Below are 17,191 nucleotides of genomic sequence, written 5' to 3'. Positions count from 1 at the left end.
CCAATGCAGAGATAGTTCCGTTAACCTGTAGTGGTAAGGGGAATACATACAGTACGTACTGTACTAAGCCACAGTACGGAGTTACGAGTATTTGAGATCTTTTTCACCTAGGTTCATTAACATGTACTCCGTACCTAACCGTACTCCCGCAGGTATGTATTGTACCTGCGTGGCCCCTGGTCAAATCTCCGTAATAGTGAGGGAAACAAGTACAAGTATCTCGTCTCAACCCCGCCATCCCCTTCCCGTCCCCCCCTTGCATAAAACTATAATTCTCACTCTTTACCTTATTACTCCGTTTTACACCTTTTGTACTCTACTCCGTCCCTTGGTTGTTTTTAAAAAACCTGCCTAAAGGTAAGTTGGCCATCATCACCATCATCATCATCATTGTCATCATCCCAACCCTTGAAAAAAGAATCCTTTGTTTTTTTCTCTTGTTCCTTCTGTTCTTCCTCTTTCCAACTGACACCCCCCATCTTTCGAAACAGCTTCAACTAAACCTCAAACCCACGAACCACACTTTCCCGATCCTTCCACTCACTCACTCTCTCCTCTTTCGAGTCAGTCACAATGGCCACCCAATTCGAAAAGAAGCTCGTCAAAGAGGGCAACAAGACCGACTACCCGAAACAGGGCGACACCGTCACCATCGAGTACACGGGCTGGTTGTTCGACCCTTCGGCGGGCGAGAACAAGGGCAACCAGTTCGACAGCTCCGTCGGCCGAGGCGACTTCAAGACCCCCATCGGAGTCGGCAGGGTCATCGCCGGCTGGGACCAGGGCGTCCAGCAAATGTCCCTCGGGGAGAAGAGCACCTTGGTCATCCCCGCCCACATGGGTTACGGTGACCGCGGTTTCCCGGGCCACATCCCGCCCAACTCGACCCTCATCTTCGACGTTTACCTCAAGGGCATCAACGGAAATTCTGTCTAGATGGGACGGAGAAAAGACGCCAGTGTCTGGCCATGTCACAGAAACGAAGGCACACGAACCGGGAAAAAGGAAGACAAGGGAGGAAATTTGGAGCCGAGTCTGCTTGAGATTAGGCTCTGGCTTTTTGACGGTTTATCATGGGAAGGCATCATCTACTCCGTACAGAGTAGTGGCGGGACGCAACGGGAACAATACCAAAAAGGAACAACACCAGAAAAAAAAAGAAGATTACCACACAGTCTTAGAAAAGAGAGAAAAAAAACATGTTTAGATAAATCAACCCCTTTCTTCATCTGCGGAAAATGGACAACTCTGTGGTGATGATCTCGCTGGCACAACAGGGCAATGAGTACAGCGCAGCCCAAACCTCTTGATCATCCAAAAGTTTTGTCATTCCGCAGAAATGACGCCATCGTCTACTCATATTGAGCAGAATTAGTGTCGACAGGCAATTCCAAGAATAAAGAAAATTCATTCTTGACTGTTCCGTCTGTTCAGCCTCCTTTCGTATACCCAAGTACAAGCTACCGTACACAGTATTCGTATATATCTGAGCATGACCAATAGCCCAACGCTTTTCAAAATTATCGCTCGCTGAAAAACAAATGACCCCGTCATGGTCTCAGCTCTTCCTTCCAAAGACCGTTTTCTACCTACAGTACACATACTGCGAGGCCAGGCAAGTAAGAGTGAAATGTACTCGACACTCGAACATGTTGTTCTCATCATCATCGAACTTGGTTGTGGTAGTGACATGAGATTCAAATCGCTGGGCTCGGCTGGCATTCACTGCCACACTGCACAGCATTGGTTCTGAAGCGTCTGGCTTTCCCCCGTTTCTCTCCTCCCAATAAAGCCAGGACCTTTAATCTGTGGCGGCGGGATTACAGGGTGGATCCCTAGAGTATATTCTTCTGAGACCTTACCTTGACCAGGTCGCGGAATCACTCAAGCAATTTTGTCTCCGCCCATCGTGCGAGAGCGACGCTCTTCTTGTCAATGTATCTCTCGGTCAAGTCGCCGAGCCAGAAGAGGGTCGGTAAAGCTATGAGACTGTAGACAAAGAGGACGATCCACCCACCCAGGCCAGAGTCGACGGGGACTTGTGGACTAATACTGCTGCGGCAGGCTCGTATAGCGTTCAGGAGTGGCAATCCCATCGTCTTAATCAGGGAGAAGTGGATGATGTATATCGCAAACGAGATGTCTCCCAGGTACTGCGGGAACCGTGACGACAAAGCTCTCTTGAACAGTTGAGACTGACCTAGGACAAGTACCAGGAGCACCGCGGTCACGCAGGTACAGAAGCGCCCTGTTCCGGGATGATTGTTCCACGAGTCCGGCATGATGCTTGAAATCTTTCCATAGAGGGGAATGTCACCGACTCCGAAATGAAGATCGGGGATGGTAATGACATATAGGAGGCAAAACACCGCCCAGACCGACATGATATTCCTGGCAATAGTGCCCACTCGACGGGTATGTGTAGCCTTTTCATTCAGCTCGGCTCCTGGCAATGTGGCTGACGTTGGTATTGATATGGGCTTCATTTGATTCATGTACTGGTGGATTTCACAGCACAAGGCACCAGAAATAAACAGAAACATATCCCACTGTCCCACCACTATGGTGTAAAGCACCAAGGAGAGAATAATCAGGAACCGGGAAAGAGGTCGCGCCTTCGCAAGCGTCAACAGGATAGCGAAGATAACGATGGATCCTCGATATTCGTAGGGAATGGTCCACATGACAACCTCGTAGCGAAGGCCTATCATGTTGTCGGAGCGATACTTGTCGACAGTAAACGGGTTGATGCCGGTGGTCAGGTCATTGAGCCAATAGTGGATCTGAAGAAAGAAGCTCTTCTGAGCATGGAGATGTGGGTATACTAGGATCTTGTTGTAAATGAGAACAGCGTTGACGAAAGTGATGAATACCACAGGCAGATAGAGTCTGATTCCTCTGCGAAAAAAAGCTGGAGGTGATGGAAGCGTTGAGTTTGGTGAACTCCTTGCTCCTTGCAAGGGACAACGGTTTGTAGCTCAATGCGTAACCACTGACCACAAAAAAGACGTCGACCATGGCGCCACCGCTACAGACCAGCCGAAAAATCGGGAGTCGCCAGAGATGAGGGTCATTGTGTCGCCATGCTTTGCAACTGCCTTGCTTGAAGAAATAGACGAGAAGATTCTGGTGATAGATCACAACGATGAAGGCAGCCACACCCCGGAGACCGTCGAGCCAGGAAGTCGAGGTGATTCTTCTCTCTCGTGCCGGAGACAGCATCCTGGGGCGAATTGCAAGCCAGCATGGGTGTATATATGGGCACACCAAGACAAGAAGCTTTTGGAAAGAGAAACCCCGAGTTGAGGTGCCGGTGAAAGTGATTGTATCCGCAGACGATCGTCCTGGGGCGCCATGGATTGAGAAAGACAGCTCTTGTTCTTGTGTGCTTTCATCATTGCCATCGTTGTCTGGCTGGTCATTCAGCAATGGAACAAATTGGTGATCTTCTTCTTTGTCCAGTTCGGGTCGCGCGGAGGAAAAGCCAGGTATTGGCATCGTGAGGGTGGGTAGGCGATGAGCCTATAGAGAGATCTGAGTGAGATTGAGGCGGCTCAACAACGTCTTGATTGCATTTCTTGGCCGTTTTGCTATGTCAGTCTGGCAACGCAATCGACAGGAGGTTTACGTGGCAGAGTGCCATGGGTTCAGACCAAGAAACCAGATATAAGTCTTGGATTTACCTTACCACAAGGTTGTGGTGGCACGGCAAGAAAAGGAGATATATGCTGCCAGAGACTTGACATTCTTGACGTATCCAACGGCTCACAATTCCATCCCAGTCGAGGTGGTTGTGAACCATGGACGACCAATGTGCCGCCTGGTCAGAGGATCATAGCGCTGCATGGGGCTGGATAGGTTGGCAGTAGAAGAAGACTCGACTTTGATCGAGAACGGTCTTCATGCCTGGACATTGGGACGTGCCTGGAAGAAACTTTAACTAATAGGGGGTTACAGCCTCATTTCGCGCAGATGCCCTGTTACAGTCACCTGGACTGGGGTGAAGGGCAAACGGCAGGGAGGACCGACCCAGGCCGTGCCCGGCACGTACAGTAAGTGGAAATCAAACACAGTTCACAAACATAGTAAGGGGAATAATGCGTATCTGTATTACTCCTGTTGGATCCCCGAGCAACACGCTCTCCCATTCACGCTCCTTCCACACAGTTTTTCGGTGATAGTAGAGAATGTAGGCGTCACGGCGGCAAAGGTGGTCATCCTGAATATGGAAGGTGAGAAGCGAGCGCTGGTAGGATGGGAGGATCTGCTGGGGTTCTCATATGGCCCGCGCACATAGATGACAGCTGCCAGAAAGGCGAATGTGTTAGGTTGGATCTCACCTCACATGGGAAAATAGACATCGCACGGCGTGGGTGGCAGATGTGCACGCCACTCCGAAAAATGTCTCCTGTTGAGGATGCAGCTCTCCCACTTGCCGTCCCTGGCCTGATCATTTTCGAAATAGATCAGCATGGTCATCGATGTCAAGAAGTCGTCCTATATTCCGAAGCCATGCATATCTTGCGGAACGCGATGTCGCCTTCTCAGCAGACGGATTACGCTACTTGGAATCCAGTCATTCGGGCAGATCCGTAGCTCGAAGATCACGGTCGACAACCGATAAGCTGTTATAGAGTACCAATCCACTCATGAGACCGCTCAAAGTTGAAAAATTACCCAGCATTGGAGCCCAAAAAAAATGCTCCATGCCCGCATGGAACCGTTATGAGGCTCCGGTTTGGGTGGCGGGAGGTTTGTGGAACTCTTCAAGCCGAGACCGTTTCTTTGAAACCCCTGATAATTTCCACATCCTGCAGGCTGGCACCAAAAGAGTTCGGAATACGAGCTGCAGGGATAGGGATGGAATACTTTTCGTTTTCGTACCAGGGGCGTAAGTTCGAGGTGAAGGGAAGCCTCTACTCTAGCAATGAACTCAAAAGGCTCCGCGAACACACGGAGCGCGCCAGGGCAAATTCCCTAGTCGAAATCTCCAGAATCATGGACCCTTATGGAGTACATTGTGAAGTGACACATCCGCTAAGGCAAAATCATCCTTCCTTCACCATCTGTCCACCGCTTGCGGGAGCAATAACTTCATGGTCAACATGTCTATAAGTGATGAGAGGTTCCTCAAAAGTCACAGAAAGGGGATCAGTCTGTGTTTCGGGAGGAACCAGCAAAGATTTGCCCAAGCAATACAACTGGCGTTTGGACAAGGACGTGTCTTTGTGGCTGCACAGAGTTGACGGCGGCACCGTCGAGAAACCCTGGTCACTCTTCATGGGGGCCAGAAGCAAGAATGACCCAAATGCCACTTTTTTTCAATTGTGTCTTAAAGGTGGCATTCATCACATCTGCGAGGCTCATATGATGCCTCAACGCCAAAGACAAGTATGGGATGTTTCATTTACCAGCACCTTTGTTCAAGAAGAAACAAAGGAAGAGTGTAAAACTTCACTCAGACAAACACCATTCTCAAGCCCACTCCAGACCTGTCACTCAGCACCTTATTCCTGCATTTCACTTTGTCATGGTCGCACGTTGTGATGGCCGTTAGCGGTCACCACGATATTGCACCCCTTATTAACCCTTCTAGCGATGTAACACGCGATCAAACGTTGTTGTGAACAAGCTGTCCTGCAGTTTCACTCTCAACTGTTGGTCTGTGGCTGCAGCTGTACACTGAAGCCACCTGACGTCCTGTCCGCGGCCTCTCCAGCCCATCCTTTCCTAAAGTACATATTAGCATGGACATTGAACATTGTGGCGTTCAGACCGGACGAACCTTAAGTTTCTGAGAATCGAGAGCCATCGTTCACAGCGTCGACGCAGAGCCTGTCCATTCTTGGAAAAGCTCCATGGACTCTTCGAATACCCAACTCTGGAAAACCTGTTCAACCTCTTCTGCAAAATGCAGCCACTGGCGCATCTCCGCGAAATGTTCTCCCATCTTCTGAAGATCTAGATCCTGGAGCTCAGTCGCGAGGAACCAGGTGCTCAGCTGCTCGCTTTTCTTGTCCATCTTCGATCGAAGTCGTCTAACGAAGATTTTCAGTTCGCGCATCCTCTCGTTGTTGTACTCCTTGGAGATTGGTCGCATGTCTTTGACAAGTCGAACCCACTTCCAGAAGGCGGCCTTGAAGAGCTTGAAAGCATGGGCATCACGAATGTCCACAAAGTGTTGTAGTCTCTTCTGCGCTTGTCCTCTGGCCTTCTGGATCGCATCGTGGTATTTGATAAACTCCTCTTCCCAGGCATCGTCCATGTCTGCTCCAGCCATTGTGATGGTAATTTTTGGGCTGCACTTGATCACAACAGTGAGCGGGTTGGGAGGTCTACTCTGAACGGTACCCATCTTGAGCGAAGTGGTCCCAATGTGTTTTCGAACGGCGCAACGGGTGACTGAGAGGTCGGTGGCTACACTTTTTAGTGCAATTGTTCAACAGCGAAGTCGCGACAGCTGGTTAGGAATGAGAGACTAGCGAGGGTTCTGATTGTTTTTGTCAAAGCATGAAAGTGCAATGTTTGTTCAGGCCTTCATCTACGCGACGACATCACCGCGAGTGATCGCAGGTGAGGCGGACTGAGCAGACCGCCTACGGTCGCGTCCGCAGTGAAGTCAACCACATCGTGCTGGCCGCGATCACGGAGGCTCTAGACAGCCACCTGTGATGATAACCAAAATGACCAAACCATCTTTTCTCTTCCTCCTTTCGACAACCGCGCGAGGTCAGTCATTGCTCTTCTGGCTAGGCAGATCAAGGAAAAGAGGTTTTCGCAATGTCTTGAACCGCGTTTCTCATGCATTGAGCGATCCTGAGTGTACAAATTATCAGTATGAGACCGTGGCGCAAATTCATCCATCTGCCAGCGCAACCTCTCTTTTTGTTCAGTCAAACTTGGTCCTACAGATTGCTCCGCGCAGGACCCTTTCAACAACCTTCCTCCCTTTGCCACCACACCGCCCTTGAAGAATATCCCCACGCTTCCCCGTCTTCATCTCATAACATGTTTGCTTTCATCTCAAGCATGACTCCTTCACCTCTGGACGCTAGTAAATCTCCATGGGATTCAACAACCTTGTTCCGAAGTGGAAAGATGTCTGGAGATGTTTCTGAAGCAGGGATTGAACAAAAGACTAGATGCTTCCTGGTTGTGAGTGGTACTCCACAGCGCGAAAATTTCCACCGCAGCGAGCCCAAGGTCGACATGCAAAAGCGACGTGACTCTGCCATGGAGCCGGAGTCGACTTATCTTCAATTCCAAATTCTTAGGAGGAAGGGCAATCCATTTGCGCTCCGCGGTCGTCCGCCTTGTTCCTAGGGGTAACCCCAGGAGTCGACTCCTGTGAATTCAACAGTACCAGTCTCCATCAATATGGGGACCGTGGGGTTCCCCGGGCCCAGATGGCACAAATTCTGGTCTGTGTTGGGTCCTCCGGTTGAGTACTCGATCCTCTGTATTCGGCTATGCTATATAGTCTTTCACTTTCCCACGTTTGCCAAGGACGTCTTTCCGCTGCCAAGCGTGATGCCGAGAATCTTCTTCCCTTTAGATATCGTCCCCTTCCGTGACCTCTTTCCGCTCCTCTGACAATGCCCGAGGCTGATGATTGTACTCGGAGGACCGGCAAGGGGGTCAAAGGAAAGCTATAAGATGGCACCGACCGACAATGAACACAGAGACGTACCCTGCGCGCTCTCCAGGCGAGTTATTCCCTTTTGACGAGTGAAGGAAACCGCGTCCAGTACGTAACCGCCTACAGTCATGGAACAGCAAGAGAAGGAACTCGAACTGGCAGTGAGCCAGAAGGAGACCGTCGACGTCAACAATGGCGGTGTCATGGAGTGGACGAAAGAAGAGGAACTCAAGATGCGTTGGAAGTTGGACAGACGCATCGTTCCTTTGTCGTTCTTGTTCTATATGCTCTGTTTCGTCGACAGGTGAGTCCCACGACAAGATCACTCCTTGTCTACTGAGGGATTGGGAAGTAGACGATACTAACATTGAAACCCTTTAGGACCAATATCGGGTTTGTATTCTTCCAAAAATTGAAAAGAAAAAGTCAAGGCACGACAAAACTAACGAAGATTGAACAGCAACGCCCGAATCTCAGGCATGGCTGAGGACTTGAACCTCAGTGGTTACCGATTCAATATTGCATTGACAGTCTTTTACATTTCATGCAAGTACACGCAAACATCTTACCGTTGCTTTAGAAAAAAACATGTGACTAATTTTACATCGGAACCGGCACAGACATTCTCGTGGAGATACCTTCAAACATGCTCCTGAAGATCATCGGAGGAAGATATTACATCCCTACGCTCGTCTTTCTGTTCGGAACCATATCGGTCGCGACGGCGTTTGTACAGAATTACGCGGGTTTGATCGCCTGTCGCTTCTTCCTGGGTCTGGTCGAGGGCGGCGTCGCCCCGGCCATTGTCTACTACATGTCCATCTTTTACCGTCGGACCGAACTGGCATTCCGAGTCACCATGTTCATTACGGGAGCATCGTAAGTCACACCAGCTCTTGTTTCGTACCTTGTCTCTTGATTGAGTCGAATTCGAGTTGACTGACGTGTTCGGTCGACACACACAGCATGGCAGGTGCTTTCGGTGGTCTCCTCGCGACGGCACTGACGCTCATCCCCCGCTGGGGGGCCTCCTCGGCACCTCTCCACACGTGGCGGAACATTTTCTTCTTCGAAGGCCTGGTCACGATGCTGGTCGCTTCGTTGGGGGTCTGTTTCCTCCCCGACTCGCCCTCCACGGCCCGGTTCCTGTCCGACCGACACCGCACCATCGCCAGCCGGCGCATCGCCGACGAGTACAAGGAAGAGAGTGACGAGAGTGGCAAGGGGGTGAGGGCGCGGCACGTCAAAAAGGCCGTCATGAGCGTCAGCACCAACCTGTCGGCCCTCATGTTCTTCTTCCTCAGCGTCAACCTGTCGTCCATCTCGTTGTTCCTGCCCACCATCCTCCGGGCGCTGGGCTACTCCGCCGTCCAGGCCCAGCTGAGGTCCGTCGCCCCTTACGTCTCGGCCTGCGTCGTGTCCATCTTCGTGTCCTGGTGTTCCGACAGGTTCCGCCGCCGGGGCGTCTTCATCGCCTCGGCCACCCTCTTGGGGACGGCCGGGTATGGCGTCCTGATCGGCACGGACACGGGCCAGAACGCCGCCAAGTACGCGGCCGTCTTCGTGGCGGCCATGGGGGTCTTCGCCGCCGGACCCGCCAGCGTGAGCTGGGGGGTCAACAACGCCGCCGGCGCGAGCGTGAGGAGCGTCACGAGCGCCTACATCATATCCCTGGGCAACTGCGGCTCCGTCGTCGCCACCTGGACCTACCTCCCCGAGAGCGCCCCCCGGTACACGCTCGGCCACGCCCTGAACCTGGGGGCCCTGGCCTGCGCCTTCCTGCTGGCCGTCTCCGCCGTCGCCTACTACAGGTGGGAGAACAAGAAACGGGACCGGGGCGAGCGGGACCACCGGTTGACCGGCCTCACCGACCAGCAACAAAAGGACCTGGGGTCCTCACATCCCGAGTTCAGATACATCCCTTGAATCTTTGGTGGGAAGGGTCGTTCGATGGTTACATCGTCATGGACAATGAGAGAGGCATTAAAACACCCATCCACAGTCATCATCCAGAATACATTTAGATCAATTCATAATGTGATGCAAATCGTCAAAATTCATATCTTTCATCGCTATGGACAGACCGAAAAATTTGTTCTTTATTTCAACTCTGTCAGTATATAAAATATCTCTCTCGGCCCATACCACCACTTTAGTTATCTGATACTTCTCAGATCACAACTTTACCTTTCCAGCCTTCAGCACATCCCACTCCTTCTGACAAAACGGTTCGTACCGATCACTGTCAGGTCGAAGGTAGTAGACCCTCTCACCGGCGACTTTATCCGGATCCACGCCTTCCAGTCTGAGCACATGTTTCTGCTGCTTATTGTTCCCCGTCGCCATGACGCTCGCCACGACTCGCAGGAAAACGGGTACGGCGTACTTCGGTAGACTTGCACGCGCATGCGTAGCCAGGCTCTCCAGTACGGCATCGCCAATGGGACTGTCCTCTGTCGTGACGTCCCTCAGTAAAATGGCCGCGCACCCGGCGCGTCCCTCGTGGTTGGGAATGGCCACTCCATAGACATTCGCCTCGAGAATGTGAGGGTGAAGACCTAGGACTTCAGACACTTCTGCCGTGGACACGTTCTCACTTCGCCAGCGGAACGTGTCACCTATCCGGTCCGAAAACCACAACAGACCATCCTTGTCGTACCTAACGACGTCGCCGCTACGGAAATACGCGTCACCTTTCTTGTGCACGTCCCGCAAGATCTTCGAATCGCTGGCCTTCTTGTTGCCAAAGTACCCTTGGAATTTGGCACCGACGTCTTTGGGATCAGCGATCTTGTACAGCAATTCGCCTGGCTCGCCGCGAGGGACTTTGATGCAGAATCCAGTCTTTGGATCACGTCGGGGAGTTTCTGTTTCCCAGTCGACTTGGACAATTGACTGCGTGAAATTCTGGATAGCCTGTGCAATGAGGCCGGATTGGCCGATTGCCCCTGACGAAAAGGTATTGCGAGATAAATTGAAGCTCGCCGCCACACCTTCTGTGGCTCCGTAGAATTCAGCGATCGTTTCAACTCCGAATCGATCGCGAAATTTGTCCCACACATCCGGTCTGCAGCCATTACCGAACGCCAGCTTAACTTTGTGTCTGGTCCGGTCGTCTGGCCGAGGCGGAACGGCTAATAGATACCGTAGCGTTTCTCCAACGTATTGGATCTTGGTAGCTTCGGCTGCAGCGACCTCGTCCCAGAAGCTCGTGGCTGAAAACCTATGGCTTAGTACTAGTGTAGATCCCGAGACGAGACAGAGGTGAAAGCCCAATTGGAAAGCTGAAGAGTGATACAGAGGCATGGCCGTGTAATATCTATCAGGATTGGATTTGGTGACTGGGCGCAAACCGATCCATCTCGCGATGAAACCCGAGCCCCAAGCAGTTCGGTCCCACGGGACGATGGCGGCCTTGGGTAAACCCGTGGTTCCCGAAGTAAAAATCAACACGCATGGTGAGCGGCCAATTGCACCTGCGCGAGCCGAATCTGGGGCTCGATAAGGAGGAAAGTACTCAAGAGACGATTGCAGCCCTGTCGTAAGAACGGTTACGTCAAGCGGGAACGCATTGTTGCGAAAGTCGGGAGCCGCGAATGCTGCTTTTGCCTCGGACGTGAGTACCCTGGACTCGATTTCCGGATCGACAATGAGGAGTCTGGCGGTGGATGTCCTGACGCTGTGTACGAAGGGGCTGGCGGTCAGGTTGTAATTTATAAAGGCCGGAAGAGCTCCCAGAGACCATATCGCCAGAGTCAGGAAGATGAACTGGGGACTGTTCATGTAATCAATGGCAATGATCTCCCCCGGAAGGACTTTGTGGACCGAGTGTAGCCATCCTGCGTATCTGAGGACGGTCGTGTACGTCTCCTTGAACGTATATCTCTTTCCCTGGTAGATCAGGAACAACTCGTCGGCGACCTTGGGGTTATTCGCGTGGTCTTCAAGCAGGTAGAACGAGTTCGCGCGGTCTGCGTCAACCCGTTTGAGGAATGCTCTTTGGGCGAGTGCTAGATTCTTGATAATGTGCACGTCGGGTGAGATCCTCCATCGAGCATCGAGGTAGGCAAGACCAGCGAGTGCCGCAGGGACGGATAATAAGGCGGTGGGAACTGATTCGACGGCATTAGATTCTGGGGGAGCCACTAATAAGACAGCTCCAGCTTGACTTACCGTCCATCATTACGGGGTAACAATCATCAAGTGAATGTTGCACCTAGAGTGAGCATCGCCGGGAGGAGAATTTGGGGGGGGGAGGAAGGTAAGTTGACGGTGAAGACGCAACTGGACTTCCAAATGCATAATGAGGTATAGGATGTTTGGCCATTATCATCCCAACTTATACACCTGTGCTCGTGCAGCATTTTAGCGAAGGTCCCACGGCTTGCGTGGATGAGTTGTCTGCGCTTCTACTCACGGAGGATGGGTACAAGAGCGGATAAGGGCAATGAGTTGGCCCGCGAACCGAGGCAGTCGATTCGACAGCTTTCGTCACTTGATACGGAGGATACTGTACAGAGGCAGTTAGTGGTACTAAACTTGCTCTGTACTTTACCGTATATACATGTGCGAGTTAAGGCAGTGATTGATAGTAGAGTACTCAGTACTTCTATCCTCGACTCGCTCCCTACAGTATTCATACATCCCTTACATTTTAAATACCTTGGGTATATACGGACTAAGGGACACGAGCATGTCTAAGGCGCCTCTCTTACTTGGTATTACGCTAGCTATAGACTTACCCTTCTTACGGAGTACTACCCGTTGCAATACACGTTCCTACTACTCCGTACCCAAAAAGAACTGCCGATACACAGAGTATAAGGGTAGCAAAAGAGTTTGGAAGGGCCATTCGCATGTCAGCTCATGAAATCAAGGGGACTTGTATATCACACGTTGCATCAAAACTAATCCTTATGCCCAGTAGGAGGGGAGTGAATCACTCAACTCGTTTACATGCATGAGGTGATTACTCCATCCAACATGGGAGCTACCCCTTGTCAAAAACGACTGATAATCAGGATGCTGCTTGGGCTGGTCTAGAATATATTGGACCGATCTGTGAGTTTTTCTCACTAGATTTGTTTACTTCCTGCCCCTCTCCTCCTTTTGAATTCCAACCAAACATTTGAATTAAAAAGCGACTGGGTACGGGTGTGACTTGGATGATAAAAGTCGCAAACATAAAAGTCTTGGGTTGGTTCCATTCTCGACTTTTCCCTTCACCCTCCGCGAGCCAACGCATAGGTTACTGAACACCCCCCCTCCCCTCCCCTCCTCCCAAGGTAACGTGTCGAGTTGCACATCACCTCACGCAAAGTGAACCATCACGTCAGGGGTGTCACAAGAACAAAAACAAAGAAGCTGTGACACAAAATCTGAAAACAAATTCCCTTTCCTTGTCAAAAAGACTCTTTCCGTACTTGTCTAGACAAACATTATCAGCCGCACATCCCCCGCACTTGCTACTTTCGTCCTCTTCATTCTCACCTCAGCGACAGCAAACAACAACCACCAAAAGCAAGACGACACGAGGCGACACAAGAACAAGGAAAAGAAGAAGCAAGAAAAAAATACTCCCAGCATCACTCTCAAAATCTTGAATCTCAAAAAATCACCAACTCGGGCAAAGTCATAAATAAACTCTCGGCCTCAATTTGGGGGTTTTCGTCTTTCATCACTTCGGTGAAGGCCCAAAATATGTGTTACACCCACTACACCCGCGACGAATGCAACGACTGCGACACGTACCATGAACGGATGGTGACCCACCGCCCTTGCATCAAATCCCTGCGTACGGGTCAGTGCAACAGATCCTTCGACTACAAGACCATCAAGAGACCCAACGAGGACGTCGACAAGTGCGCCAAGTGCCTCTCTGATCGCACCGAGGCCGTCCGTATAGCCACCATCGGTGAAATCAGGGTCGACCTGACGCCCTTCTGGAGACGTCAGGCCGAAGGGGCTGGGGGAGAGTGGCCGCCGCCGCAGCAGCAGCAGCAGCAACAACAAGAGGATTCTTGAACATTATGATTTGGGCATCAAGCAACAGAGTAGAAGAATCAACTACCCTCATCAGATGATCAACAGCAACAACAGCGACGGCAACAACAACAACAATGACCAACAAACACCTGTTCGGTTTTGCGAGGGATATGCAGATTCACCGAACGCATAACGAACTAATCTGTCGACTTCTGATCACACACAACTCGAAAAAAGCAATCCAATTCAGAACGATGATAAACAAAGCGTTGGAACTCCGATTCGTTGCGGATAATCAATAAAAACAAACAAAAAAGCAAGAGACCATCCCAGGAAATAACCTTTGCATGACCTGGGTGGTCCAGATTTGAGCAAGGACACACATGAGACTATGAGGGAGATGAAATTATGACGCTGATGAAGAGGATAATGATGGTAATAAATGATATTCATATTGTTGGTTTTTTTTTCTTTCGGTTTCGCATTCCATTTTCTTTCGTTCCATGTGAACTTTCAATTTCAATTTCTAGTAGTCAAGGAATCTCCATCCATGATTCCCGTCGACATTGTTCCAATCTTGCTCGTCAAAAGCCCTCCCCCACCCCATCATGACGGCGAGGACGCGGCACGCGTTGCTCGACACCCCACAAATCACCTTGTCACTCCTCGCCAGCACGGCCAGGTCGAGCAGGTACGCCCGGCCCAACAACTCCCTCAGTTGCAGGGCCTCCTGTGTCGGGTTCGTCTTGTAATCTCTCCGGTCGTCACCACCTGTCGCGTGGTGTTTTGTGATCTTCTTGTTGTCACCTGCACTGACCGACTTGTCATCTCCCGGCCGCGCCTTGGTGGGTCTCGGGCTGCCGACTCGTTTCTGTTCCTTGACGTGCTCGGGGAGACCGAGTCCCCAAAAGACGTCCTTGAAGAAACCCCCCTCCCAACCCAGTCCCCCACTCCCGAGTTGTCGCTTGCTCGCCAAGGAGATGCGAGTCTGCGCCCTGATGGCGCCCGTCAATTCGACGTGGTCAAACATGTCGGCGTCGTCACTCGCCAGGATGAGCTTCCATCGGTCCAGGGCCTGGCCGACCAGCTTCCTCGCGCTGGCCATGTACCGTTCGGGAGGCAGATAGCCTTGCTGGTAGGCAAACTCGAACGGGTGACAATCCCCCCGGCGTATCTGGAGCCCGACCAAGCCGTTCTCTTCGTCCCCCTTTTCGCCCCGTCGGAGCTGCCGTGCACGACTGGACACGTACTCCTCGTCGTCCGCGTTGAGCTTGAACAGCGCATCGTACCCTTCCCTCGCCATCTCGTAGATCTCTCTGTCCGAGTAATGGTTGTGGAAAGCATCGCCAAACGTCCACGCCGTCGTCGCGGCGGATATCACCAGGTGCTTCGCCTGATGAGGACACGGTACTCGTTGGTTGGTCGGCGGAGGGCGACATTTTGGCGTCGGCTTCTCGGCGAAGAAGGTGCTGTACCTGCCGTAAGGAAAGTGCGTGTCGTCTATGAAAAATTCCCGTCCTTCTCGCCCAGCCAGACTGTACGATACCCACATCCCCAAGAGTGCCGATCCGAGCCCTGCGTCTGTCGCATCGAGGACATATGTCAGCGTCTTTTCGCAGACCGGCATTCGATGTTCGCCGGGCAACGGGCTCGAGACAATCTGTTCGGGCAGGAAATGTCGGGCCTGGGCCTCGACCACATCAATGTAATGTGGATCGGCGTCGTAGTAGCTGCCGATGTCATCTTCGGATTGTGGCAGACCGGCAACGTGTCGAGCAACATCCTCAACCTGCGAGCAGATGTCTGCATAGTCTGTGGCAGGGAGAGGGAACGTCAGCCTCTGTGGGATCCATATCGTCCAGTGATGTTTGCCATCGTGGTCGGTCAGAGCGAGCGGAGTAGGATGCTCAGGGAGTTCGGCAGCTTCGATGATCTCGTACGTCTTTCCCAGGGACGTGAGGAAGGTGAGATCCGCGAGGTCTCGGATCTTTTGTTTGCTAGGTGCAAACAGACAGTAGATACCAATGAGGATGGATAGGTAGATTAATAAACGCACGATTTTGCGAGAGTTGAGTTTGGGCGGCTTCTTGCCGTGGCGGGGAAGTATAGACGGCAGTGACGGTGATGGGATAGGTGTTTCGGGTAGAAAAGACTTGATGGACAGGTAACGACTGGCCCCTTCGACCTTTAATGGTTTGGGAGGATTCGCTCGGCTGGACAAAAGCATCTTGCTGCGTGGACGGTCGTCATGGTTTTGTTGTGGGCGTGAAAGAGTCATTCAGTAGTCATGCAAGAGCTGCATTTCTTGTTTTGGAAACCAAAAAAAACAATGCAACGTTGTGTTGTGTGGTTGATATGAGACTTGTTGTATGGAAGAAAGGATCTGGTCGGCAATCGTTGAATATGGCAATATTTGTGGCCCGCACAGTATTGCCAATGCAACAAGAAAAGAAGGCGTAAAGGAAACTCCGGGGTTATGCAATGCTGGGGTACGGGTATCGTCTCAGCTAAATCATAGCAAGATCTAGGCTTAGGGTCGTCGTGTGTGGTGGACTAGGTAGTATGGAGTTTTGTAGAATATGGAAAATTTCTGATCGTAGGCTGAAGTGGAAGATGGAGTTGGTGGAGTTGATGCAGTTTGCAATGAAACAAATTCTCCAAGATGCCAGCAAGAGAACCCAAAGGTCGAGTCGATTATCGAGAATTGAGTACTCGTACTCCGTAAGAGAACAGAAAAAGGTAAAACAAAAAGAAAAAGACGAGTCTAGATTTGTGTCACGGTTGTCCAAGTATGTGTTACTTGTCACAAGGTCATACAACAAAAAGACCGTCGAGGCTGAGATCTTTGAGATCTTTACAGTAGAGACACACAATGGGAAGAAAGAAGGACCGGAAAAAAAAAGTTGGCGGGAAGAGAGAAAAAAATGGACATCCGGACGTCGGTCCAGATGTATAGTTACGGATACGCCGTCTACGAATTGAAAAGGGATCCGACGATGCTCAGATACGAGTACTAAACTGGGCGGGATCCCGACGACGTCAAGGTCAACAACTAGCCCCCAGCTCTTATGGGGTTAGATGGATTTAGAAGTCGGCAGATCCTATCTCCAAAGGATACGGGAGTACAATGATGAACACTGTGAGATATTTTACTCGTACATAAGTCGGACAAGGCAAATGGGAAAGCTGTCAGAAAACAAACTACTCGTAAGCCCTCGAAACTAATTCGTGAACCCGTACGTTATTTGTAGAAAAGAATGTTGGCGGGCTGTCTTGCTACGAGTAGCAGGTTCTTAAGCGAGGGCGTCTAGAAAAACGGGCAAAAGATCTGTTGGCCCGTTACTCGTAGATCCCTGGGGGTCATGAATCTGGGAAGAAGCGGCGGGAAAAAGCAAGATGATCATGTACTCGTTACAGGTCATACAACGCTGGCCCAGCCAAGGAGCCTCGAATCTGAAACACCGACAGCTTGTCAGAGCTTGGTAGATCAAACCCGGTTCAACCCCCTGGCCGTCCCGACGATATGTCAAGGCGCCACGCAGTACGATGAGGTCAGTCCATGGTCAT

At 51.2% G+C, this 17,191-nt stretch overlaps 6 protein-coding genes across 6 annotated transcripts; 3 read left to right on the top strand and 3 right to left on the bottom strand.

The window, feature by feature from the left end:
• The first annotated feature begins 274 nt into the window (after positions 1–274).
• PV06_05887 (uncharacterized protein) lies at positions 275–1,410 on the top strand. Its single transcript, XM_016406937.1, has 2 exons — positions 275–357; positions 492–1,410. The coding sequence occupies exon 2, from the start codon at positions 574–576 to the stop codon at positions 934–936; it is 363 nt and encodes a 120-aa protein (XP_016262541.1). The 5' UTR covers positions 275–357; positions 492–573; the 3' UTR covers positions 937–1,410.
• PV06_05886 (uncharacterized protein) lies at positions 1,218–4,036 on the bottom strand. The gene has a single exon (XM_016406936.1). The coding sequence runs from the start codon at positions 2,709–2,711 to the stop codon at positions 1,881–1,883; it is 831 nt and encodes a 276-aa protein (XP_016262540.1). The 5' UTR covers positions 2,712–4,036; the 3' UTR covers positions 1,218–1,880.
• A 3,731-nt stretch (positions 4,037–7,767) lies between these two features.
• PV06_05885 (uncharacterized protein) lies at positions 7,768–9,565 on the top strand (the record flags this gene model as incomplete). Its single annotated transcript, XM_016406935.1, has 4 exons — positions 7,768–7,943; positions 8,091–8,209; positions 8,260–8,518; positions 8,605–9,565. The coding sequence occupies 4 exons, from the start codon at positions 7,768–7,770 to the stop codon at positions 9,563–9,565; spliced, it is 1,515 nt and encodes a 504-aa protein (XP_016262539.1).
• A 123-nt stretch (positions 9,566–9,688) lies between these two features.
• PV06_05884 (uncharacterized protein) lies at positions 9,689–12,036 on the bottom strand. The gene is made up of 2 exons (XM_016406934.1): positions 11,813–12,036; positions 9,689–11,751 (listed from the first exon to the last, which is right to left on the bottom strand). The coding sequence occupies exons 1-2, from the start codon at positions 11,820–11,822 to the stop codon at positions 9,815–9,817; spliced, it is 1,947 nt and encodes a 648-aa protein (XP_016262538.1). The 5' UTR covers positions 11,823–12,036; the 3' UTR covers positions 9,689–9,814.
• A 646-nt stretch (positions 12,037–12,682) lies between these two features.
• PV06_05883 (uncharacterized protein) lies at positions 12,683–14,076 on the top strand. Its single transcript, XM_016406933.1, has one exon. The coding sequence runs from the start codon at positions 13,340–13,342 to the stop codon at positions 13,661–13,663; it is 324 nt and encodes a 107-aa protein (XP_016262537.1). The 5' UTR covers positions 12,683–13,339; the 3' UTR covers positions 13,664–14,076.
• A 34-nt stretch (positions 14,077–14,110) lies between these two features.
• On the bottom strand, positions 14,111–15,970 carry PV06_05882 (uncharacterized protein). The gene has a single exon (XM_016406932.1). The coding sequence runs from the start codon at positions 15,900–15,902 to the stop codon at positions 14,151–14,153; it is 1,752 nt and encodes a 583-aa protein (XP_016262536.1). The 5' UTR covers positions 15,903–15,970; the 3' UTR covers positions 14,111–14,150.
• Between the last annotated feature and the right edge of the window lie 1,221 nt (positions 15,971–17,191).

The sequence above is a fragment of the Exophiala oligosperma genome (genome assembly GCF_000835515.1).
Source record: "Exophiala oligosperma strain CBS 72588 unplaced genomic scaffold supercont1.5, whole genome shotgun sequence".
In the NCBI taxonomy this organism is placed as follows: Eukaryota; Fungi; Ascomycota; class Eurotiomycetes; order Chaetothyriales; family Herpotrichiellaceae; genus Exophiala; species Exophiala oligosperma.
This window is presented reverse-complemented; position numbering and strand designations above follow the sequence as displayed.